The sequence below is a fragment of the Rhizophagus irregularis genome, chromosome 4, assembly GCF_026210795.1.
Source record: "Rhizophagus irregularis chromosome 4, complete sequence".
Classification (NCBI taxonomy): Eukaryota; Fungi; Glomeromycota; class Glomeromycetes; order Glomerales; family Glomeraceae; genus Rhizophagus; species Rhizophagus irregularis.
This window is the reverse complement of record NC_089432.1, coordinates 4,973,942-4,996,723: the sequence shown is the minus strand read 5'-3', so window position 1 is coordinate 4,996,723 and position 22,782 is coordinate 4,973,942. Positions and strand designations below refer to the sequence as shown.

The window sequence follows — 22,782 nt, the reverse complement described above, 5'->3', positions numbered from 1 at the left end:
CAAATTTATATGATATCGAGAATTAATACTATGAAAAATACTTATTTCATGAGTATTTATCCATAGTCATAAAAATTGAAATGTAAATAGTTTCAACCCCCTGAATGACTTTGCTTATTAAACAATGGAAATCAATTTATTTTCCACAGCGGTACTGAAATTACGCTCCAAAAAGCTCTTTTACATTTGAATAATGTTAAAAAGTAATGCAATCTATTTTTTTTTTTTCATGATTTATTCAAAACTATCTCAATAATCGCTATTACAGGTGAAATCCAATATTCACCAACTCCAGTTTCTTCCTTCGAAACTTTGTCTAAGCCGTTTGGATTAATCCTATTTTGAAACACGATTTATAATTATTTCCTTCATGAGTAAATTTAGTAGCGTATAAATATGCAACATCAATATCTGAAGTAGAATAAGTTCAATGTCCAAATGCAAATCGTTTACCCTTACACAAGCGATACTAATCTTCAGCAATCGATTTGCAGTTATTTCTAGCAGTTCCAGGATAAACTATTAAATTTATAAAATATTATATTAACACATAAAGATATTAAATAAATAAATAAAATACATGCATATCAAAGAATACCTAACCATTCATTTTGTACTGATCTTGTTATAGATTGCTTTTCTTCATCAACTCCAAGCCAAATGTTATCTTCATACATTGAGAGCAATTCTTTTCCAACCACAAGGTCGCTTATATTCAAAATTTCCTCGCATAAAAGTTAAACCTTTATCATCAATTTGCGTAAAATCTTGGGGCAAGCATATTCGGACGAATAAAAAAGGTGGGAAGACAACCACCTCCACTTAATCTTAATTTTAAAGGTAACGTGGACCTATCATTTATTTTGTAATCCGCCAAAGTACGGGAATCTTCAAGTTGCCTACCAGCTTAGATTAATCTTTGCTGATCTGGTATACATCCTTCATAAATTTTGTCTTTCAATTGATCAATTGTATCAATTGACTCGACTTCAATTTCTACAGTTTTCCGTTCATTGCTTTAACGATCATGCACATTTGTTTGTCTTCAAAAATATTATGTTGACGATGATAGTTTGTTATTTTTTGACCTAATGGTATATCATCATTTTTTAAAAGAACTTGCACTTAGAGTGTCAAAATTTAATGAACCTGAATTAACACGCACCTTCATTAAATGTTGGAACTTACCGCCAATTAAATGAGATCGATAAAGAACATTTTGATCCGATTGAGAGCATCCATCGTATCCTCTCTTTGAATAATCATCATAAGTAATAACCGAACGATCCATTACAGCGCGGCTGAATCTGTCATTTTCACTTATTACAAAATAGATATTAAATAAACTTTGGTTTATATTATTAACTAATTAATTTTTTTTAAAAAAAAGAAAGAAAAAAGAGATGCTCCATTTAAATATTTGTATTTTGATTATTCACAATCAAATAATACCGGGATTTTCGCTTGAGAAAATCTTCAATAGATTAAATGACAATTACATGCTGTGATTACCATACGTTCCAAATTCCAATTTGGACAAAAGAGCTGTAAACGATTAATATTATCATTATTATCATTATTATGAAGTTCAACACGGTTGAGCCAATAACCTTTCTTATTCGTATGATGTTACTTTCCAAATCGTCCTGAAAATTTTTACAATCAGACGTTCAAATATTGATGATATTTTTAATACAGGAAAAATGTTCATATCATATATTGAATTTTCGTTATTTATTAATCTGCAATTAAAAAATTCCAATATCTCTTGGATGATGGCCGTACAAGACTACTGAAGTGCAGGTTACTAGTCTATTTGCGTGCTTATTGAAAGCTAAACTTTTTACGACCATTCCTCAGTAAATATTAGTAATTAAATGGCAATTAGGACTTAACAGCGGTTTCCGTTTCCTAGTTAGTAAGATTTTGAAATATAAAATCACGCTTCAAGTTTAATATTGATCATTTTATATAATAAAATTCATTACTATTTAATACTTTAAAATATATTATATTTTTAATTTGAATCTATAGAAATTCCATATCAGGAAATTTTACGCTTTATACCTTTACTTGAATGTTGTATTTCTCTATGGTTCATGTTATAATTGTCCATAACGACTATTATAACATTAATAAAAATATTAATATAAGTAATTAATTAAAATGAAAATGAAATATATGAAATATTGAGAATTTTCTTTTGCAAAAAGATGATGATTTTTGAGATGAATATTTTTTTTTTAAGTGAAAAAAAGATAAAGCAACAATGGTGAGTGATTTCCATTTTTATTTTGAATTATTTTAAGCCAACTCCTTTTTATTACGAAAAAGAGAAAAGAATAAATTAAAAATGGAAAAAAAACAAGATTTAAAGGTTAATTTTATCTGCACTAACAATATACTGCACTAATAATATACGAGTGTTTATTTGATCAAATCGGAAATTATTGTTAGGTTAAATGTAAAAGCTAATCCATAAAAATAAAAAATACTAAATTTTTCATTTCAGGATATCTAACGAAAAAGTTTGGTTTATCCATTCCCAGTTTATTAATTTATTTTTGTTCTTCTGCCCTTTAGGTTTGGATTGGGTCGGTACCGATGTAATCGTTATAGATATTTTATTTTATTGAATAAATATATTTTATATGATTTTTTTTAGTTAGAATAAATATGATTTTTAAAAAATATCCAGCCAAAAAATTAATTTTCTAAATTATATATACTTTTTAAACAATTAGTACAATTAATACTTATTTTTAATATTTTTTATTATTATAATTATTTTATATTAAATTTTAATCAAGAATTTATTTATCATTCAACAAATTATAAATAAATAAAAACTCTTAAATTAATATTATATAACAGATAATAACTAATTTTCCTAAATTATATCAGAAATTTCATCATGTTGATTTGAACTCTATTATTTCTGTTGCAACACAACAGATTTCAGCTAGTTTTAAGATAAAATAAATCTTGCGTAATTTATATTATTTTAGCATTTTTATTTTGCATTGCACGAGCCTGGATACCCTAGCAATAATGACATCTACTTAATAATTAATAATCAAATAACTTCTTTTATTTAAGAAAAAAAATTTTGGACCAATATGATTTCTGACAAAATTTCGTTAACCCAGACTAATTGCTTTTTGAAACAAGAAATAAAAAAAATATATTTGCTCAATTGCAAATTAACTTTCCTTTAGTTCAATTTCCTATGACATTTTGCACGTTCATTTATATATTATAAAGTGGTTATATTAGTAATATATGAATGGGAAGGAAAGTAATGAAAATGTAAATTTATATTTAATTAAAAGAAATACAAATATTTAATAAAAAATTTTTTTATTAATTGCAATTAGGCGACACAAAGTGGTAAAAATGGTTTTCATAGTCCGGCCGGGTCAGTTTTGTTAAGTCTTAAAAAAAAAATTTTTATATTATTGCTATGCCGGGTGAGAATTTTTTAAATATTGAAAAAAAATTTCGCATATAAAATTTTTGAAAAAAAAAATTAAAAGCCGGGTTGCCGGGTTATTGATGAAATTTTTATATCATGAAAACCATAAAATCAAGTTTGTATGGCCTTATCAAAATTTATATTTTTCTTTAAAAAAAAAAAAAATTTAAATTCTATCAAAATAATGACTTACATGGTGGAAGGAGAGAACTCCATTCACTCAGAACCTTTTGCCAATATGATCAATATCCTGTAACTTGCAATTTGTAAGTAAAAAATGAGTATCTTCCCTAATAATTTTTTTGTGTTCAGGGATTTATTTTCAATATTTTAAACTGATAATTTTTTAAGGTAGTATTTAATTCTTGAAGACTTGTAACTTTATCAAGATTTTACCGCTGTATTCAGAACTAGTAAAGAAACGTTAGAAAAACGTTATAAATAATTGCCACAAATATATTGAAGTGATTAATAATTGTTTATATTCCAAATTGATTAGATATAAATATTATGTAAATAACACAAATAACACTACCGTTGTTACAGTTTATATTTCAAATATTATGTTACGTAAATTTGACATTACAATTTATATTTCAAAATTTAAATTTATTCATCATACAAAACTTTTCATGTTTGTGAGTTGTTACTTGTTATTGTTCCTTAAACTCTACTAAGAATTTTTTGTAATGAAAATACAATAGTAGTAAAAGGGTTTGAGTGATTAAAAAAAAGTATTAAGGGTGTTATAAAACTTTTCTGGCTTTTCGGAGTCGTAGTTAGTTACTATTATCATAAAGTGCGAAAGCAGTGGATTTTTTTTTTTGGTTTTTTTTTGTTTTGTCACATTCATTAATTCTTAATTTCAAGTTTACCATTATGTGAAAAATACTTTGTACACGTGGTTTATAATATTTTTATATATTGTAAAAATTTCTTTTACATAAAGTTTTAAATTATTATTTTTTTTCTTTGAATATAAAAAGTACTGCTTTAATTACCATTATCTTTCTTTCATATATACAATCATTTCAAAAATATTTCGGAAAAATGAATCAAATCCTCATGGATTTTGTAATCCTAGAACGGGCGTTTTAATTTAAAAGAAAAATATATATATTCAGTTAACTTGAAAATAAAAATAAAATACTTGCGATAAGAATGATTTTTAATTAAAAATTAAAAAAAATTGATTTACATTTTATCATTTAAAAAATAAAGATTTTATTTTATGAATTGTTGATTCTTTTTGTAGTATTTTTAATCTATTTTGTGCATCTTGATATCCTCGTTTGGCAGATTTTTCATACCAATAAATCGCTTTATCTTTATTTTTTGTAATTCCATTTCCATTTTCATACATAGTACCAATATTATATTGTGCTATCTCATTTCCTAAATTTGCTGATTTTTGATATAACTCAAATGCTTTTTGCATATCAATTTTAGTTCCAATACCTTCTTCATAACAATATCCTAACATTAAGATTCCACTTGAATATCCTCCATTAGCTGATTGCTTGAACAATTCAAAAGCTTTATTATGATCTTTTTTAACACCATTTCCATTTAAGTAACAATCACCAAGATTATGCTTAGCTATTATATTTCCATTATTTGCAGCTTTTTCATACCAATAAAAAGCCTTTTTTAAATCTTTTTCAATGCCTATTCCATTTTCATAACTATAACCAGCTTCTAATTGTCCAGTTGCATAATTTCTATCAGCCACTTTTTCACAATATTCAAAAGCTAATTTTTCATTTTTTATAGTTCCATGTCCATAAAAATAACATTCACCAACAAAAAATTGTGCTAATATATGATCTTTTTCTGATGCATTAATAAATAATTTAAATGCTTTCTCATTATTTTTATTTATCTCAATTCCAAAATAATTAAAATATCCAAGTAAAAAAATTGAATTTGAATTATTTTGATTATTTGATAACCAATTATAAATTTCTTGTGAATTTGTATTATAATTATGAAAATATTCAATAACTTGCTCTTTTATTAATTTCCATTCAATTCCTTTATTATATAGTTTAAAAATTAAATCATTTGTTTCACCAACTATTCTGTTAACATCTTTTTCAGTTGAAAATTTCTCTTGTTCATTTACTACTGCTATATTATCAATTTCTTTTGTATTCATTTCATTAAAATTTTGAATAAGTTGGGATAATTCTCCTCGTGATTCTGAATTATTGGTACTTAAAGGAACCTCATTAAGTTCTTGCTCATTCAATAATTGGGGATTTTCCATTATTATATTATCTATTTCTTTTGTATTCATTTCATTAAAATTTTGAATAAGTTGGGATAATTCTCCTCGTGATTCTGAATTATTGGTACTTAAAGGAACCTCATTCAGTTCTTTTTCATTCAATAATTGATGATTTTCCATTATTATATCTGTTTTTGTAATTATTGCTTTTAGTAAATCAACTACTTGATATATGGTAGGACGATTATCAGGTTCACCATCCCAACATTCTAAAACACAAATATAATTTATTAATTAGAAAATATTTAAGTTAAAATAAATTTAAAATTTTACTTACTAGTATAAATTTTTACATATTCATCAGGTGTATCAGGGACAACCGTTTCTCTAAGACCTTGTGAAATTTCCAAAATTAAACTAACATCATATTCTTCACCTTCAGCATAAAAAGGAGGTCGTCCGCTTGATACTTCCCATAATAATACGCCAACACTGTAAACATCACTTTTTTCATTTAATGTATACATTTGGTTATTATTATTACTTCGTCTGCTAAAGCTTTTAGGATCAACATAAGGAACCATTCCAAATAATTTGGATTGAAAATTGGATGAAGCTCCGATTCTTTTTGATAGTCCAAAATCTGCCAATTTGATCGTGTTTTGATGAACTAATATATTGCCAGAATGCTATTAAAAAACATATATTAAATGAGTAAATGCAAATACTATAGTGTTACGAGCAATGATTAAATAATAATAAATAAATTTACCAAGTCACGATGGATGATCCCTTCATTATGCAAGCATGATACAGCGTAAGCTAATTGGTACGCCATATTGAATTTGTCGTCCCAAGTGAGTTTACTAAAGTTTTTTTTCAAATAGTTTCGAAGACTACCACCGTCGGCGTATTCCATTACCAACATATAATTATTGCTAATTTGATTTTCTAAAAAAAAAAGGAAACAATTAATGAAATGTAATTTTATGAATAAAATTTGGAATATTTTATTTATTAAAGTATCTTTCTTATTAATACCTGATTCAAATTTTGTTATTCCACAGCAACGAATTATATTATCATGAAAATCAACTTTACGTTGAATTTTTAACTAAATAAATTCAAATATTAAAAATAAATATAATATATGCTGGATAAAAAAAAATATTGTAAAAAAAAAATGTATTATATAATTAATTACCTCACAAACAATTTCTTTCATGGTGATATTATTAAGATTAAAAAAAGATTTTAACGCTAATTGTTTTTTGGTATTTTTCCAATTTGCACGGTACACTCTTCCAAAACCTCCAGCACCAATTTCTTGAATGTCAGTAAATTGGTTATATTCATAATAATTTAAATGTTCTTTATCAATAGCTTCTTCAATCCAATTAATCCATTCATTTGTATTTTCACTATTTTGTATTTGTTTATTATCAGACATATTTAATAATAATATAGACAGAAAAAGGTTAAATAATGATAAAATTGAACGGTCAAGGTTGTAAAATTTTATTGCGCACTGCAACGAAAATAACTCCAATTTAAGTATTTTATGCAATTTATTCTCCGATTATTGTCGCACAGTGTCACTCACCAATTTGTACATCAACTGCAGTACCGCAAAACTAAAATTTTGTGATCACGTGATTTTTGGCACGGCAACACGTAAAAATATCCGGTGACAAATAAAAAGTGAATAAAAATTGACACATTTAACCTCGATCACATGATCGCGAAATTTTTGTCGGTTACAGAAAAAAAAAAATTTTAACAAAATTATAAACGAAGTAAATTAAATTTTAATATTTTATAGTAACTCGTCTTTGAAAAAAAATATTGTTTGGCAGATTTTTAATCAAAGAATCGTTTACCAAGATGTGAATTAAATTAAAACATTTACGAGTAGAAAATAGATAAATATTTTTTTTTATTATTATTTAAATTATCTTTTTTTTTTTCTTTGCGTGTAATTAATCTCAGTGTTCAAATATATATTGAAAAATAATTGTGTTTTACTTTTTCATAGATATTTAGTAATAAATCTAAGCTAGAAACAATACTACAGTCAACTCTTCTTATAACGAATTTTGATATAACGAATTTTACAATATAACGGATCTTCAGTGTGGTACAGATGAAAAAAATCTCATTATACCGAATTTTACTATTAAATGCCGTATACCGTTTAACGAAGTAAATTTTATAAACCGTATATGAAAAATGCCCCTTTTAATAACGAATTTTTTTTTATAACGAAATATAACGAAGATATTTTGTGTAACTTGCGTTTTTGCATTATAAAATACAATTATTATACGACAATATACCATAATATACAAAAATTTTCCGGGTTATACCAGATTTTCCCATCATATTAACGAATATTCCTATAACGAAGGCCGGACGCCAACTTCGTTATATTAAGAGTTGACTGTAGTAGCTTCAATAATATAAAATCACATAAGATTACGTTTATTTCAGTTAGTCGATTTTGCCCTATAAAAAATTCTGGAAAAAACTTCGATAAATAATCATTTTTCTAGTTTTTATTCTGAAGAAACCAAGACACGTGATCATTTTTCTGAAAATTTTTTATAGGGTTGGATTTTACATTGTACGTTAGCGACGACTTCTTTTTACTTCAGATAGTAGTGTGTGATGGAACGTGATTTATAATATTTTTATATTTTATAAAAATATTACTTTCATATAAAAATTTTAAATCTTTTTTTTATTCTTAATTAATTAAATTTTCGGAAAAATGAATCAAATCTTCATATGAATTTTGAAAAAATTATAATTTAAAAGAGAAATACATTGCAGAAACCTGTGATTTGCTAGAATAAAACTGACGATGTGATATATATATATATATATATATATTCAGACGATCTCATGAAATTATTGATGTCACTTTTTCGAATTCGTAATACTTTGGTAAATAAGTGGTAAATATTATCATCGAAAATTAACTGATAAAAATTAAAAATATTATTGATATTATTTATTTATTATTATCGAAACTAAGTATAAGAGAAATCAAACTATCTAAGTTATATTAATGACTCGTATCTACTTCTAGTTTTGATAACCTACAAAGCCTCCATAAGGAAGTGCCGTCTTAGGTGGCTATATTATCAAAGCCTGGATTTTTCTTTCAAACCTAAAAAAGGAATGCCTTACGTAAATCCTGTCAGGTCACACTATTCTAAGTTGTTTTAAATTAAAAATGCAGTATGGGTTGTCTACGATTAGTGTTAATGATGACTAAAATGAATACGTAAAATAAAATAAAAAATTTAAGATTGACATGAAGAAGGATGTCGATGGTCATCAGAGCATCGAAAGGCAAATCTTCTTTGAAATAGGGATTGGAATCGATTAGTAAAGTCGATTCTCGAGAATCGATTCTCAGCAATTTTTTACATATAAGTTAACCTGACTCCAAAGTAATTTTTCATGACGGCCAAGTGCTGATTATTTTTGCTGAAATTAGAAACTGATTCAAAGTTAGGTTGGTCGTCTATAAGAAAAATCTTGAAAAGATTCGATTTTCGATTCCAATCCCTAAGTTGGACACTGTCCGTTTTATATTGCGTTTAATTGTTCTAAATTCAAGCAATTTCATATCATCTGAGGTGTTTGAACAATATTCTATTTCTGCCGTTAGATTGTAAGCAAAGTTGAAATCAGACCAGTTTTTGATCTTGCGTTTTGAAATTTTTATTTCAGTATTAGATATTCGAAGATTTGTATTATGGCAAAAGTTTTGAAATTGCGTTAAATTCTCAACTTTAGATTTCTAAAGGCGAAATGGTGCGTGCCCAAACCACTCAGAATCTTCCCTGTCTTTTGTCAGCTATTTTTTTTTTGTTACTGCGTCGTCTTGGGCTTCTTTGGTTTTTGGCTCTTTTATAAGCGGCTTCATTATCTGATATGGGAAAATCAAGTGGAAGCTAATGGTGCATAATAGTGGTTCTTGAGGAACAAAAGGTAAATTGTCTAATCGGACAGCTTGTGGTGAAGGAGTTCAATTAGGAATAGGAATGTTTTCGTTTGTTTGGGTGTTGAGGATAAATTGGGCAAACTTGAGGTTGAAAATACGTACGATCGATCTGTCTAAGATTGATCTAGCTCTTTCTATTTGGTTACGTGTGTTGTTGGCGAAAGAAATAAGGTGTAAGAATTATACTCTGATGGTGTAGGTATTGAATTTAATTTGTATTTCAAATAGAATATAGGACGAAGAAAAGATTGCGACTTGTAAAAACATCTTCAAGTCAGTAATTGGTTTGGTTTTTTGCGTCTTAAAGATACAATGATTATGTCTTTCACATCTCTTTAACTGTTTTTTCGAGTTTTGGGATTAATTAATTTTGAAATAGTAAATTTTTTAAAATACATCGAACTTTTAGGGCATGTAAAGAGTGTTCTATGATTGTTTGCTTTATAGGCATCTTAACTTGTACCATGTCATAGTTTTTGTTGATATTGCTCTCCATTCGTTGAATAACTTGTTAGCATGGATGGCCTTGAATGGTGTAGTCCTTTTTCAAAGATTGTATGAGGTTGCATTCGAAGAGGAATGTCTAAAAAGTTCTGATGCAATCACGTCTATCTAGACTTAATAAACGGAAACATAGATTGGCTAATTGATTTGTCATGTGATTAATTTAATGTGATCGACAAATAGATAACGATGTTAAATTCAAATTAGGTTTGAGTTTGCGTATTTTGAACTAAAAAAATGATAGTTTTTGATAATTCCAGTCAGAATTTTATTTCCTATTATAGTAACCGACTGACATTATCATAATTCTGGCCCTGAAAAAATGCATACAGCTCATAGTAAAAAATTTTTTTCACCTGACCCCTATATATATATATTTCTGGGTCCTGGCTTAATAAATCTTTCTCAACTAAGTTTAACAGATCTGACTTTATGTTTAAACTTCTCAATTGCAATGGCAAGAGATTTTTGCAAGCGAAATAATGGGTCTTGTGTCTTTTGTGGACTATAAAATTCCATTGAAAAAGTTTTGAAAGTTAACTTTAGAAGCACTTAGAAAGTACAAGACAGAGTAGTAAGTCTCTTTATTGACAGTTTAATCGCGGATGATCAACTTTGTATAAACCATTCAAATGAACTTCGTTATTTTCTGTGAACGAAGGAATAAGAAACAATCTGAAAACTGTGAATAATGAAACAAAAAATATTTGTAAAACATCTGATAGTGAAAAATATTAAGTATCTTCTGTGAAGTTTGTTTAAAATTTATTATTGAAACTTACACTAATATTAAAATAACTTTTTGCAGAAAATCTGATCCAAATACTTCCTATACAAGTATATATATTCAAGTTAACTTGATGATAAAAAATATACTGTCGATAAGAATGATTATTAAAGATTTATTTATTATATCTTACGCTATTTTTAAATTAAAAAAAATAATGTAGTGTACTATTTAATTGATTTATGATTTGATTTAATGATTAGAAATACACTCCCGGGCAAAAAGTTTAGGACCATTTTATTTTTGATTATATTAATTAAAGTTTTATTCTTATTTATATATTCAAAAAAAATATATATTATAATTTTTTAAGTAAACATAAAAAATTACCAAAGTAATCAACCACAAAGTCAACGTACATACATACATTATGTTAATAAAGTATCTAATACAAAATTTGAATCTATACTATAGAAGACCTAAGCTAATTTGAATCTCGTCTAATATAGTACTATAATCTATCATTAAAAGATTTTATTCATTATCACTCTCACAATCCCCCTAGTAACCTGACCTGTCGCAACACGCTTTTTGTTTCATTTATAACCTTTTCATCTTTCTTTTCTTTTAATAACTTATCCGTTGATATCCTTTGATTATCGTTAATTCATCTATTCTATCACTAAAAACCTCACTCAATTTATTAAAAGTTATAACCTTGTCATTTCCAAGTTCCTTCGGACCCCGTAACCTATTCCTTGTATCTTGAGTTTGTTCATCTTTCGACTTGTCAGATACCTTGTTGTCTGGCTTCGTTTTGTGGATCCTCCGAGACCTGAAATTACCGTCCTTACCTATAAGCTCATCTTGATCAATTGTAATCCTTTTCCTAACTCATCTTCCATCCCTGATTTGTATATCGCGTTCATCATATCATTTTCGTTGTTAAAGTATATTAAGATATATTTCAATTTGTTGATCCTAACTTTTCCGAAAAAGCCTCCGTATTTCTTGTTGTATTCTTTCACAATTTCACCATCCGTTATCTCATTTCCCATAGAAATTTGTTTACATGCTTGCCAACAAAATTTTTTATTTATCTCCCGTGGTGTTAACTTAGAATCAAACATCCGGAAAAAATGCTGATGACCGTTCTTGTTAATTGTGATATTGGTCCTTCATAGATTATTGTGAAGCGAAGTTTAAGCCTTGACCGACTTATATTTATAACTTCGTTTTATGCTCATTCTCTCCACGTGACCTATACTTTGATAATAAATTCTCTTCATCCGACCAATACCCATGAAAATCGAGAAAAAAACTCTCTCCCCTTTCCGTTTTTTTGTTAAAATTCCGCAGTAAATAAATTTTTTTTGGAAAAACCCTTTAACCTGAGGGGAGAGGACCACTCGGTGGTCTCTTCTTTACCTTTAGTCCTCCGAGAGAGATGAGAGTAAATAATGAAAAACCTTCCGTATCTCGTTCAACAAATTTCATGTAACCAGTCCTAATCGGGCTGGTTGTAACAAGATATACGAAATCCGCAGATCTAAAAGTTTCCTTTTTAAACTTGCCGATCGAAATATCGGCACCAATGATATTCATTTTAAAATACATACAAATGATTATCATATGGACACTATCCCAATTAGCTACCGTTCCACGAGTGGCTTTCCTAACGAAAAATTTCAAGTGAGCACAATGTTGACTCACTTTTTTTCACATCAACATGTGATTCCTCGACGTATTCAACAAAAATATTTCCAGCTTATTCGTTCAAAATTGTTGACTTGAAGCTATCCTTAACTTTTTTGTTAGATAAACTCGTGTCTATTTCCTTCTTCTTTTCTAGTTCTCGAATTTCTTCTTCTTTCTCTAAATTTGTTCGTTCTTTGACTGTTACATCAACTTCTAACTCCCTGTTACTATTTTCCAATTTTGTAATTTCCATTTCCGTAACTTTTTACTTTCCACTAATTTTGTCATTTGTACTATTTGATGCACTAAAAATTCATCTTTCTTGTTATCTCTTGCTCTCTTTCAATATTATTTGTTCCTTGTCGGTTACCTTAGTTTTCAATTTGCGTATCTTCTCTTCCAGATCACATGATTTTATATCGTTGCTGCGCTCGCTTGAAGCATACTGTTCAAAGAACTCCGTAATATTTTTCTTAACAAAACTTCCTCATCCTTATAATAAAAAGTATTATATAATCGGTTGTGTTGTTGTACTCTTTCACTATCCCGGTGGCAAGTTATCCCATGTATTAAAAACGTTAGTTATCAAGAAATTAAGGATCAACAATTTATATATATTTTTTTTTTTTAACGAAGTCAACTTTATTTAGAAATAAGAAAAATTACAAAAAAGGAAAAGATCTACATTATATAACATTTAGTAAAGAACACGATCGAACTAATACTATAATATTATTAGGGACTTAAGATTTTATGTTCAAAAGAACTATCTACCATCCTGCTCACCCAAATAGGTTCACTAAACTATCCGCATAACTACTACTATTCGTATGGTCTTCGGTAATGTTATATAAAAACCCACCACAACTCCTTTAATTACTACTACAACATCAAAGATAATAAAAATAATACTACGAAACACTACCGTAATCAACAATATTATAGTAATCTATTGTATTACCCTAAAACAAATATGACTTTGAAGACTTTGTAGATTAAAGTATTTCTTATTTTTTGATTTACGCGTTTTGTCAATAAACTGCTCTTTACCAAAATGTTGTTTTTTTATCGAAATAATGATTTTCATATATACTGTATATTGTCGATCTTTCTTGATTCGATTTTTACGAAATTTGAAATATAATCTTATATTACTTATTTTTTTGTAATCACTCTACTGAAAAGTTAAAAATTCGTCATTGAGAAAAAAATCTTGTATTATATGATTTATAAATATCAATATGATAATTTTTATATTTATTCAAGAAATTACAATGTAAAGAATTTTTTTTAAAAAAAACTAAGAATAAAATTTTATTTAATATAATTAAAAATAGAGTGGTCCTAAACTTTTTGCGCAGGAGTGTAATTTACTATTATAAATTATTTATTTTTTTGAAGTATTTCTAATCTATTTCGTGCTTTTTGATATCCTTGTTTGGCAGATTTTTCATACCAATAAATCGCTTTATTTATATCTTTTGTAATTCCATTTCCATTTTCATACATAGCACCAAGATTATATTGTGCTGACACATAACCTAAATCTGCTGATTTTTGACATAAATAAAATGCTTTTTGCTTATCAATTTTAGTTCCAACACCCTTTTCATAACAATATCCTAACATTACAATTCCACCTGAATGTCCTCCTTCGGCTGATTGCTTAAACAATTCAAAAGCTTTCTTATAATCTTTTTCAACACCATCTCCCCTTAAATAATATCCACCTAAATTATGCATTGCTATTATATTTCCATTATTTGCAGCTTTTTCATACCAATAAGAAGCCTTTTTTAAATCTTTTTCAGTACCCATTCCATTTTCATAACAATAACCAATTCTAAGTTGTCCACGTGTGAAATTAATATTAGCCACTTTTTTATAATATTCAAAAGCTAATTTTTCATTTTTTTTAGTTCCATGTCCATATCGATAACATTCACCAACAAAAGATTGTGCTAATATATGATATTTTTCTGATGCATTAATAAATAATTTAAATGCTTTCTCATAATTTCGGCTTGTCTTAATTCCAAGATAATTAAAATATCCAAGTAAAAAAATTGAAATTGAATTATTTTGATTATTTGATAACCAATTATAAATTTCTTGTGAATTTGTATTATATTTATTAAAATATTCAATAACTTGCTCTTTTACTAAATACCATTCAATTTCTTTATTATATAACTTAAAAATTAAATCATTTGTTTCATCAACTATTCTGTTAAAATCTTTTTCAGTTGGAAGTTTTACTTGCTTATTTGATACTGCTCTATTATCAATTTCTTTTGTGTTCATTTTATCGAAATTTTGAATAAGTTGGGATAATTCTCCTTGTGATTCCAAATTATTGGTATTTAAATGAATCTCGCTAAATTCTTGCTCGTTTAATAGTGGAGGATTTTCCGTAATTATATCTGTTTTTGTAATCATTGCTTTTAACAAATCAACTACTTGATATGTAGTGGGACGATTATCTGGCTCACCCTCCCAACATTCTAAAGCACAAATATAATTAATTAAACAATATTTAAATTATAACAAATTTAAGATTTTACTTACTAGTATAAATTTTTACATATTCTTCGGGCGTGTCAGGAACAACTGTTTCTCTAAGACCTTGTGAAATTTCCAAAATTAAACTAACATCATATTGTTCACCTTCAGTATAAAAAGGAGGTTTCCCACTAGATAATTCCCATAATAATACGCCAAGACTGTAAACATCGCTTTTTTCATTTAATGAAAATATTTGGCTATTATTATTTCTTCGTTTGTTAAAGCTTTTAGGATCAACATAGGGAACCATCCCGAATAATTTAGATTGGAAATTGGATGATTCTCCAATTCTTTTCGATAACCCAAAATCCGCCAATTTGATCATGTTTTGATGAACTAATATATTGCCGGAATGCTATTAAAACAATACATTAAATAAATAAATACAAATACAGTATTACGAACAATGGTTAATTAATAATAAATAAATTACCAAGTCACGATGGATGATTCCTTCATTATGCAAGCATGATACAGCATAAGCTAATTGGTACGCCATATTTAATTTATCGTCCCATGTAAGCCTACTAAAGTTTTTTTCCAAATAATTTCGAAGACTACCACCGTTAGCGTATTCAATTACCATTATATAATTATTATTACCAATTTTGTTGTCTGAAAAAAAAAATTGGAATGAAATTTTGTGAATAAAATTTAGATATAATACTTATTAAAATCTCTTTATGATACCTGATTCAAATTTTGTTATTCCATGGCTACGAATAATATTATCGTGGAAATCAACTTTACGTTGAATTTTTAACTAACATAAATTCAAATATTAAAATATAATAATATAGGCTAAAAAACATCTTATATTATATATACAGTAAATTACCTCACGAACAATTTCTTTCATGGTGACATAATTAAGATTAAAAAAAGTTTTTAACGCTAATTGTTTTTTTGTATTTTTCCAATTTGCGCGGTACACTTTCCCGAAACCTCCGGCACCAATTTCTTGAATGTTAGTAAATTGGTTATATTCATAATGATTCAAATGTTCTTTATCAATAGCTTCTTCGATCCAATTAATCCATTCATTTGTATTTTCGGTATTTTTCATTTGCTTATTATCGGACATATTTATAATAATATTGACGGAAAAAGTTTAAAAAATATAAATTGAACGGTCAAGGTTGTCAAGGTTGTAAAATTTTATTGCGCACTGCAACGAAAATAACTCTCCATTTTAAGCATTTTATGGACTTTATTCTCCGAACAGTGTCACCAGGTACTAGTGTACCACCATTTGTACATCACCGCAGTACCACAGTAATGACGATTAGCCCGAAAAATTCCGCAATCACGTGACATACTTTTAATTCATCACATTGTCACACCCACCCCGACACCCCTATTTATCTGAGGGACTTAGTTGTTAGTTTTTTTAGTAGGCAAGATCTTATTCACTTTATCACCTCCTTATTCGTCACTGTTTACTTTCACATGTTCGTGCAAACTAGTCATATTGTCGCACGAAATTCTTTTAATTTTTTAGCCATGATTATTTTGGAATTTTTTAGGGGGTAGTTTAATAGTAGTAATGACATGAGAATACCTATTAAAATAAATATAATTTTTATATTTATAACAACAACGAGGTAAATTAATTTTTTAATTTTTAGTAACTCATCTGTGAAAAATATTGTTTAGCAAATTTTTAATCAAAGAATCGTTTATCAAGATGTAAATATTTATGAGTAGAAAATATGGTTTGGCTCTCCATTCGTTGAATAAATTGTTAGCATGGATGGCCTTGAATGGTGTAGTCTTTTTCTAAAGGCTGTATGAGGTTGCATATGTCTAAAAAGTAAAAAGTTCTTTTTGATATGTGATGCAATCACGTCTATCTAGACATAATAAACGGAAACATAGATTGGCAAATTGATTTGTCATGTGATTTAATTTTATGTGATCGACAAATAGATACCGATGTTACATTCAGTTTACGTATTTTGAACTAAAAAAATGATAGTTTTTGATAATTCCAGTCAGAATTTTATTTCCTATTATAGTAACCGACTGACATTATCATAATTCCGGCCCTGAAAAAATGCGTACAGCTCATAGTAAAAAATTTTTTTCACCTGACCCCTATATATATATATTTCTGGGTCCTGGCTTAATAACTCTTTCTCAACTAAGTTTAACAGATCTGACTTTAGGTTTAACTTCTCAATTGCAATGGCAAGAGATTTTTGCAAGCGAAATAATGGGTCTTGTGTCTTTTATAAAATTCCAACGAAAAAGTTTTGAAAGTTAGCACTTAAAAAGTACAAGACAGAGTCCTAAAGTCTCTTTATTGACAGTTTAATCGCAAGTGGATGATCAACTTTGTATAAAACATTCAAATGAACTTGTTTCCCGTAAGCGAAGAAATGAGAAACAATTTGAAAACTGTGAATAATAAAACAAAAAAATATTTGTAAAACATCTGATAGTGAAAAATATTAAGTAGTATCTTCTGTGAAGTTTGTAAAGTTTAAAAATTTATTATTGAAACTTACACTAATAATAAAATTATTTTTTGCAGAAAATCGGATCTAAATACATCCCATACAAGTAAATATAGTATTCAAGCTAACTTGATGATAAAAAAAAATATACTGTCAATAGGAATAATTATTAAATTATAATAATGACTCTTTTTTTTATTATATCTTACGCTATTTGAATAAATAAAAGAAAAATAATGTAATGATTTACGATTTACTATTTAATGATAAAAAGTATCATATTTAGAGAAAATTTATTATAAATTATTGATTTTTTTTTGAAGTATTTCTAATTTATTTTGTGCATCTTGATATCCTTGTTTGGCAGATTGTTCATACCAATAAATCGCTTTATTTATATCTTTTGTAATTCCTTTTCCACTTTCATACATAATACCAACATTATATTGTGCTACTAAACTTCCTAAATTTGCCGATTTTTGATATGATTCAAATGCTTTTTGCTTATCAATTTTAGTTCCAATACCTCTTTCATAACAATATCCTAACATTGTTATTCCACGAAAATAATTTTCTTCAGCTGATTTCTTGAACAATTCAAAAGCTTTATTATAATCTTTTTCAGCACCCTCTCCATGTAAATAACAATTACCTAAATTATGCATGGCTATTATATTTCCATTATTTGCAGCTTTTTTATACCAATAAAAAGCCTTTTTTAAATCTTTTTTAATACCTATTCCATTTTTATAAAAATAACCAGCTTCTAATTGTCCAATTGCATAATTTCTATCAGCCACTTTTTCAAAATATTCCAAAGTTAATTTTTCATTTTTTATAGTTCCATTTCCATTTTTATAACATTCACCAACAAAAAATTGTGCTAATATATGATTTTTTTCTGATGCATTAATAAATAATTTAAATGCTTTCTCATTATTTTCACTTGTCTCAATTTCAAAATAATTAAAATATCCAAGTAAAAAAATTGAATTTGAATTATTTTGATTATTTGATAACCAATTATAAATTTCTTGTGAATTTGTATTATAATTATTAAAATATTCAATAACTTCCTTTTTTATTAATTTCCATTCAATTCCTTTATTTGCTAATTTAAAAATTAGATCATTTGTTTCATCAACTACTCTGTTAAAAACTTTTTTAGCTGAAAGTTTCTCTTGCTCATTTGGTACAGCCATGATATCTTCAATTTCTTTTGTATTCATTTTATTAAAATAATGAATAAATTAAGATAAATCTCCTTGTGATTCCGATTTATTGGTACTTATGGAGACCTCATTAAATTCTTGTTCATTTGATAATTGAGGATTTTCCGTTATTATATCTGTTTTTGTAATCATTGCTTTTAACAAATCAACTACTTGATATATGATAGGACGATTATCAGGCTCACCATCCCAACATTCTAAAACAAATAAAAATATAATTTTCAGATTAATTAAAATAATACTCTAGTTAAACTTAAATTAATTTTACTTACTAGTATAAATTTCTACATAATCATCGGGCGTATCAGGAATAACCGTTTCTCTATGACCTTGTGAAATATCCAAAATTAAACTGACATCATATTGTTCACCTTCAGTATAAAAAGGAGGTTTCCCACTAGATATTTCCCATAATAATACGCCAAGACTGTAAACATCACTTTTTTCGTTTAATGAAAACATTTGATTATTATTATTTCTTCGTTTGTTAAAGCTTTTCGGATCAACATATGGAACCATCCCAAATAATTTGGATTGGAAATTGGATGATTCTCCAATTCTTTTTGATAACCCAAAATCTGCCAATTTGATCGTGTTTTGATGAACTAATATATTGCCAGAATGCTATTAATTAGAAAAAGCAAATGAGATAAATAATGAAATATAATATTATTATAACTAAATTATTATAAATGATTTGTAAATTACCAAGTCACGATGGATGATTCCTTCATTATGCAAGCATGATACAGCGTAAGCTAATTGGTACGCCATATTTAATTTATCGTCCCATGTGAGCTTACTAAAGTTTTTTTCCAAATAGTTTCAAAGACTACCACCGTCGGCGTATTCCATTACCAACATATAATTATTGCTAATTTGATTTTCTAAAAAAAAAGAAATAATTAATGAGATGTAATTCTATGAATAAAATTTGGAATATTTTATTTATTAAAGTATCTCATTAATACCTGATTCAAATTTTGTTATCCCACAGCAGCGAATTATATTATTATGAAAATCAACTTTACGTTGAATTTTTAACTAAATAAATTCAAATATTAAAAATAAATATAATATAGGCTAGATAAAATAAAATATTGTAAAAAAAAAAAAATGTATTATATAAAATTACCTCACTAACGATTTCTTTCATGGTGACGTGATTAAGATTAAAAAAAGATTTTAACGCTAATTGTTTTTTTGTATTTTTCCAATTTGCACGGTACACTTTTCCGAAACCTCCGGTACCAATTTCTTGAATGTTAGTAAATTGGTTGTATTGATAATAATTTAAATGTTCTTTATCAACAGCTTCTTCAATCCAGTTAATCCATTCATTTGTATTTTCTGTATTTTTCATTTGTTTATTATCAGACATATTTAATAATAATATTAACAGAAAAAGGGTAAAAAATGATAAAATTGAATGGTCAAGGTTGTATTGCGCACAGAAACGAAAATAACCCCAATTAAGTATTTTGTGCAAATTATTTTTTTTTTTTTTTTTTTTTGGTAAACGTATATAGTAATTTTAATAGTAAAAGTAACGCATCACAAATACATAATAATTTATAACAACAATACTTGAAATTCAAGATCATACAATCTTGAACCCCTCCATACCAAAGCCATGGGTTATCTAACCAAGGCGCGGATAAACATAACCAAAGATAAACTAAAATAAAATTATTACATCTGTATGAAAACTATCCTAATCTACTTTTTTTTAATTCTACTCCTACCCTTTTTTAACCCTCTACTAAAACCTTCCAGGGGTGTTTTATTTATTTTATCAGTATCGGGTTTAGTTTCAGGTTGGAGTTCCGTCTTCCTTTCGACTTCGCTCAAGCTATCTATGGTTGAATCTTCTTCCGAATCACTACTTCTTGCGCCTTGTTTCTTCTTTATACGCTTTTTGACATCTTTTAAACATTCATCATCGTCCGAAGACTCTGATAAAGGTGACTTGTCTTCTTCTTCCTTTAAAAAGGGATTATTGTTTGAGAGCGTATATGGACGATCACTCTCCTTTTGTAGTCTTTCTGTACAATCAGCGTTGACTTTGGCAAATTCATGTAATTCCACAGGCGTAACGATTTTACTTATCGGTTTTCCTTTTTCTTCCTCTTTTTTTTCCCTTCTTTCTTCCATTCTTTGAGCGTACGCTTTAAACTCTAATGTAAGCTCTTCTCTTCTTCTTTCAATCATTGCCTCTTTCTCCTCTTTCTCCGATAAGTCTTTAAGAATTTCTTCTTGAATCAGTGCTTTTTCATGTTCTGTAAATACTTCTCCTCTATATTCTTTAATAATCTTAACCACATTCTCCGGTGAAGTGTAACCTTTTATCGTAGGCGTTACTGATGGATGAATAGGTGTTTCGGTTTCATCCAGCAAATTCTTCCTGTATTTGTTAACAGTATCTACTACTTCTTCTGTGGTTGTATGGATGACAGTATTAGGCGTAGCTGATGTTGATCCATGGTTGTTAATAGATATTACTTTGTTAGTTTTTCCCGGGGATGTGCTTATGAGAGATCTGACTGTCACCTCTTTTGAGGCTATTTTCACCATACTCTCATTGCGTCTTCCATGTATTACCCATTTGTTATCCATACTTTTATCCATGGCGATCGCTGCTTCGAGTTGTTCTTTATTTTTGAAATATGCTAAGAAAACCGTCTTATTTCCAAAACACGCTGTTTTTCCAAATTCGAAGGTGAAGTTATTTCTCGCTATGTCTTGGTAGTAATTCGTTTGAATCACTTTGTAGGCTTTCCACTTGCATTTTTCCTTTATGTCTTTTACTGTCTTGTCTCCATGGAACCAACGGACATCAATGACTTTTTTATTTTTTTCGTTGCTTCCAATCAGTATCTTTTCTTTCCACGCTCCTTTCACGAACGAATCTTCGTATTCTTCTAATAATGAAATCTCGGCTTTCATCGATTGATATTTATAATGTTTTTTTATTGTAATTCTATGCACCGTTCCTAATTGTTTAATTGCGTTGCATACTTCTGTCTCGCTATAGCGTACTGGAATATCATAAAAAAGCATGTCACGTGACCGAGTTCCTTGCGCCTCCTAACCTGGGACCTGATCGGCTTTTGTTGGAAGTACAATCTCCTGAACTATTCTATTTTTAATTTTTTTTACGTTTTTCTTTTTTTTGCTTTTTTCCTTGTTCTTGGACGTGTTTGATTGGTGTTTTAACTCGCTATCAATTTCTGCATTTAGCATTGTATCATGTGTCAGATTTTTTTTTTGCTGCGCTTGGCGCAGCCATGAACGAAGGCGAGAATTTTGTTTTCCAATATTTTGAACGTCGTTATTTTGTATTCTATATGCAAACCTCATTATACTTCTTGCTATTATTTCAACATTTTCACCCTTTATACCTGTTATCTCACTAATTTTGACTAGTAGCCTGTGGGTTTTAAGCGTCCTGAAAAAAATTTTATCGAAGGTATCGTCCAGCTCCTCTTTTTGTCGTAACTGAGCTTCTTTGAAGTTTTTTGTTACAAAAGTCTTGACATCTCTTAAGAGCTGTTCTTCGAACTCCTCTTGTCCCCGGTATGACTCCATTTTATTATAATTTTTTGTAAGAAAAAGCAAAAAATTTAAATTTTTATTAATATTTTACTAGTCTTACTGCGGAATTCTAAGAATTTTGGTTCCCACGGGAAAGAGTTGTTTTTTTTTTTCCTTTTGTGCAAATTATTCTCCGATTATTGCCGCGTACCACCAAACAAACAATTTGTCCATCAACCGCAGGACCGTAATAATGACATCATCAAAAGTTATCAACGAGGTAATTTAAATTTTTAATATTTAGCAACTCATCTGTGAAAAGTATTGTTTAGCAGATTTTTAA

General features: G+C 27.7%; 7 protein-coding genes across 7 annotated transcripts; all 7 read right to left on the bottom strand.

Moving 5' to 3' along the window:
- Positions 1 to 227: 227 nt before the first annotated feature.
- Positions 228 to 1,291, bottom strand: OCT59_024380 (uncharacterized protein; the record flags this gene model as incomplete). The annotated part of the gene is made up of 3 exons (XM_066135396.1): positions 228 to 336; positions 1,001 to 1,124; positions 1,189 to 1,291. The coding sequence occupies 3 exons, from the start codon at positions 1,289 to 1,291 to the stop codon at positions 228 to 230; spliced, it is 336 nt and encodes a 111-aa protein (XP_065991422.1).
- Positions 1,292 to 4,636: 3,345 nt separating this feature from the next.
- Positions 4,637 to 7,155, bottom strand: OCT59_024379 (uncharacterized protein; the record flags this gene model as incomplete). Its single annotated transcript, XM_025327190.2, has 5 exons — positions 4,637 to 5,974; positions 6,043 to 6,394; positions 6,478 to 6,656; positions 6,747 to 6,819; positions 6,910 to 7,155. The coding sequence occupies 5 exons, from the start codon at positions 7,153 to 7,155 to the stop codon at positions 4,680 to 4,682; spliced, it is 2,145 nt and encodes a 714-aa protein (XP_025172574.1). The 3' UTR covers positions 4,637 to 4,679.
- Positions 7,156 to 14,032: 6,877 nt separating this feature from the next.
- On the bottom strand, positions 14,033 to 16,298 carry OCT59_024378 (uncharacterized protein; the record flags this gene model as incomplete). Its single annotated transcript, XM_025327191.1, has 5 exons — positions 14,033 to 15,153; positions 15,218 to 15,569; positions 15,648 to 15,829; positions 15,905 to 15,977; positions 16,053 to 16,298. The coding sequence occupies 5 exons, from the start codon at positions 16,296 to 16,298 to the stop codon at positions 14,033 to 14,035; spliced, it is 1,974 nt and encodes a 657-aa protein (XP_025172577.1).
- A 1,671-nt stretch (positions 16,299 to 17,969) lies between these two features.
- On the bottom strand, positions 17,970 to 18,902 carry OCT59_024377 (uncharacterized protein; the record flags this gene model as incomplete). Its single annotated transcript, XM_066135395.1, has 1 exon — positions 17,970 to 18,902. One exon carries the CDS (start codon positions 18,900 to 18,902, stop codon positions 17,970 to 17,972), a length of 933 nt encoding a protein of 310 aa, XP_065991421.1.
- Positions 18,903 to 18,923: 21 nt separating this feature from the next.
- Positions 18,924 to 19,679, bottom strand: OCT59_024376 (uncharacterized protein; the record flags this gene model as incomplete). Its single annotated transcript, XM_025332392.2, has 3 exons — positions 18,924 to 19,102; positions 19,178 to 19,529; positions 19,614 to 19,679. 3 exons carry the CDS (start codon positions 19,677 to 19,679, stop codon positions 18,924 to 18,926), a joined length of 597 nt encoding a protein of 198 aa, XP_025172578.2.
- Positions 19,680 to 19,730: 51 nt separating this feature from the next.
- OCT59_024375 (uncharacterized protein) lies at positions 19,731 to 20,286 on the bottom strand (the record flags this gene model as incomplete). Its single annotated transcript, XM_066135394.1, has 3 exons — positions 19,731 to 19,792; positions 19,877 to 19,949; positions 20,041 to 20,286. The coding sequence occupies 3 exons, from the start codon at positions 20,284 to 20,286 to the stop codon at positions 19,731 to 19,733; spliced, it is 381 nt and encodes a 126-aa protein (XP_065991420.1).
- Positions 20,287 to 20,624: 338 nt separating this feature from the next.
- On the bottom strand, positions 20,625 to 22,493 carry OCT59_024374 (uncharacterized protein; the record flags this gene model as incomplete). The annotated part of the gene is made up of 2 exons (XM_066135393.1): positions 20,625 to 21,844; positions 21,998 to 22,493. The coding sequence occupies 2 exons, from the start codon at positions 22,491 to 22,493 to the stop codon at positions 20,625 to 20,627; spliced, it is 1,716 nt and encodes a 571-aa protein (XP_065991419.1).
- Positions 22,494 to 22,782: the final 289 nt, after the last annotated feature.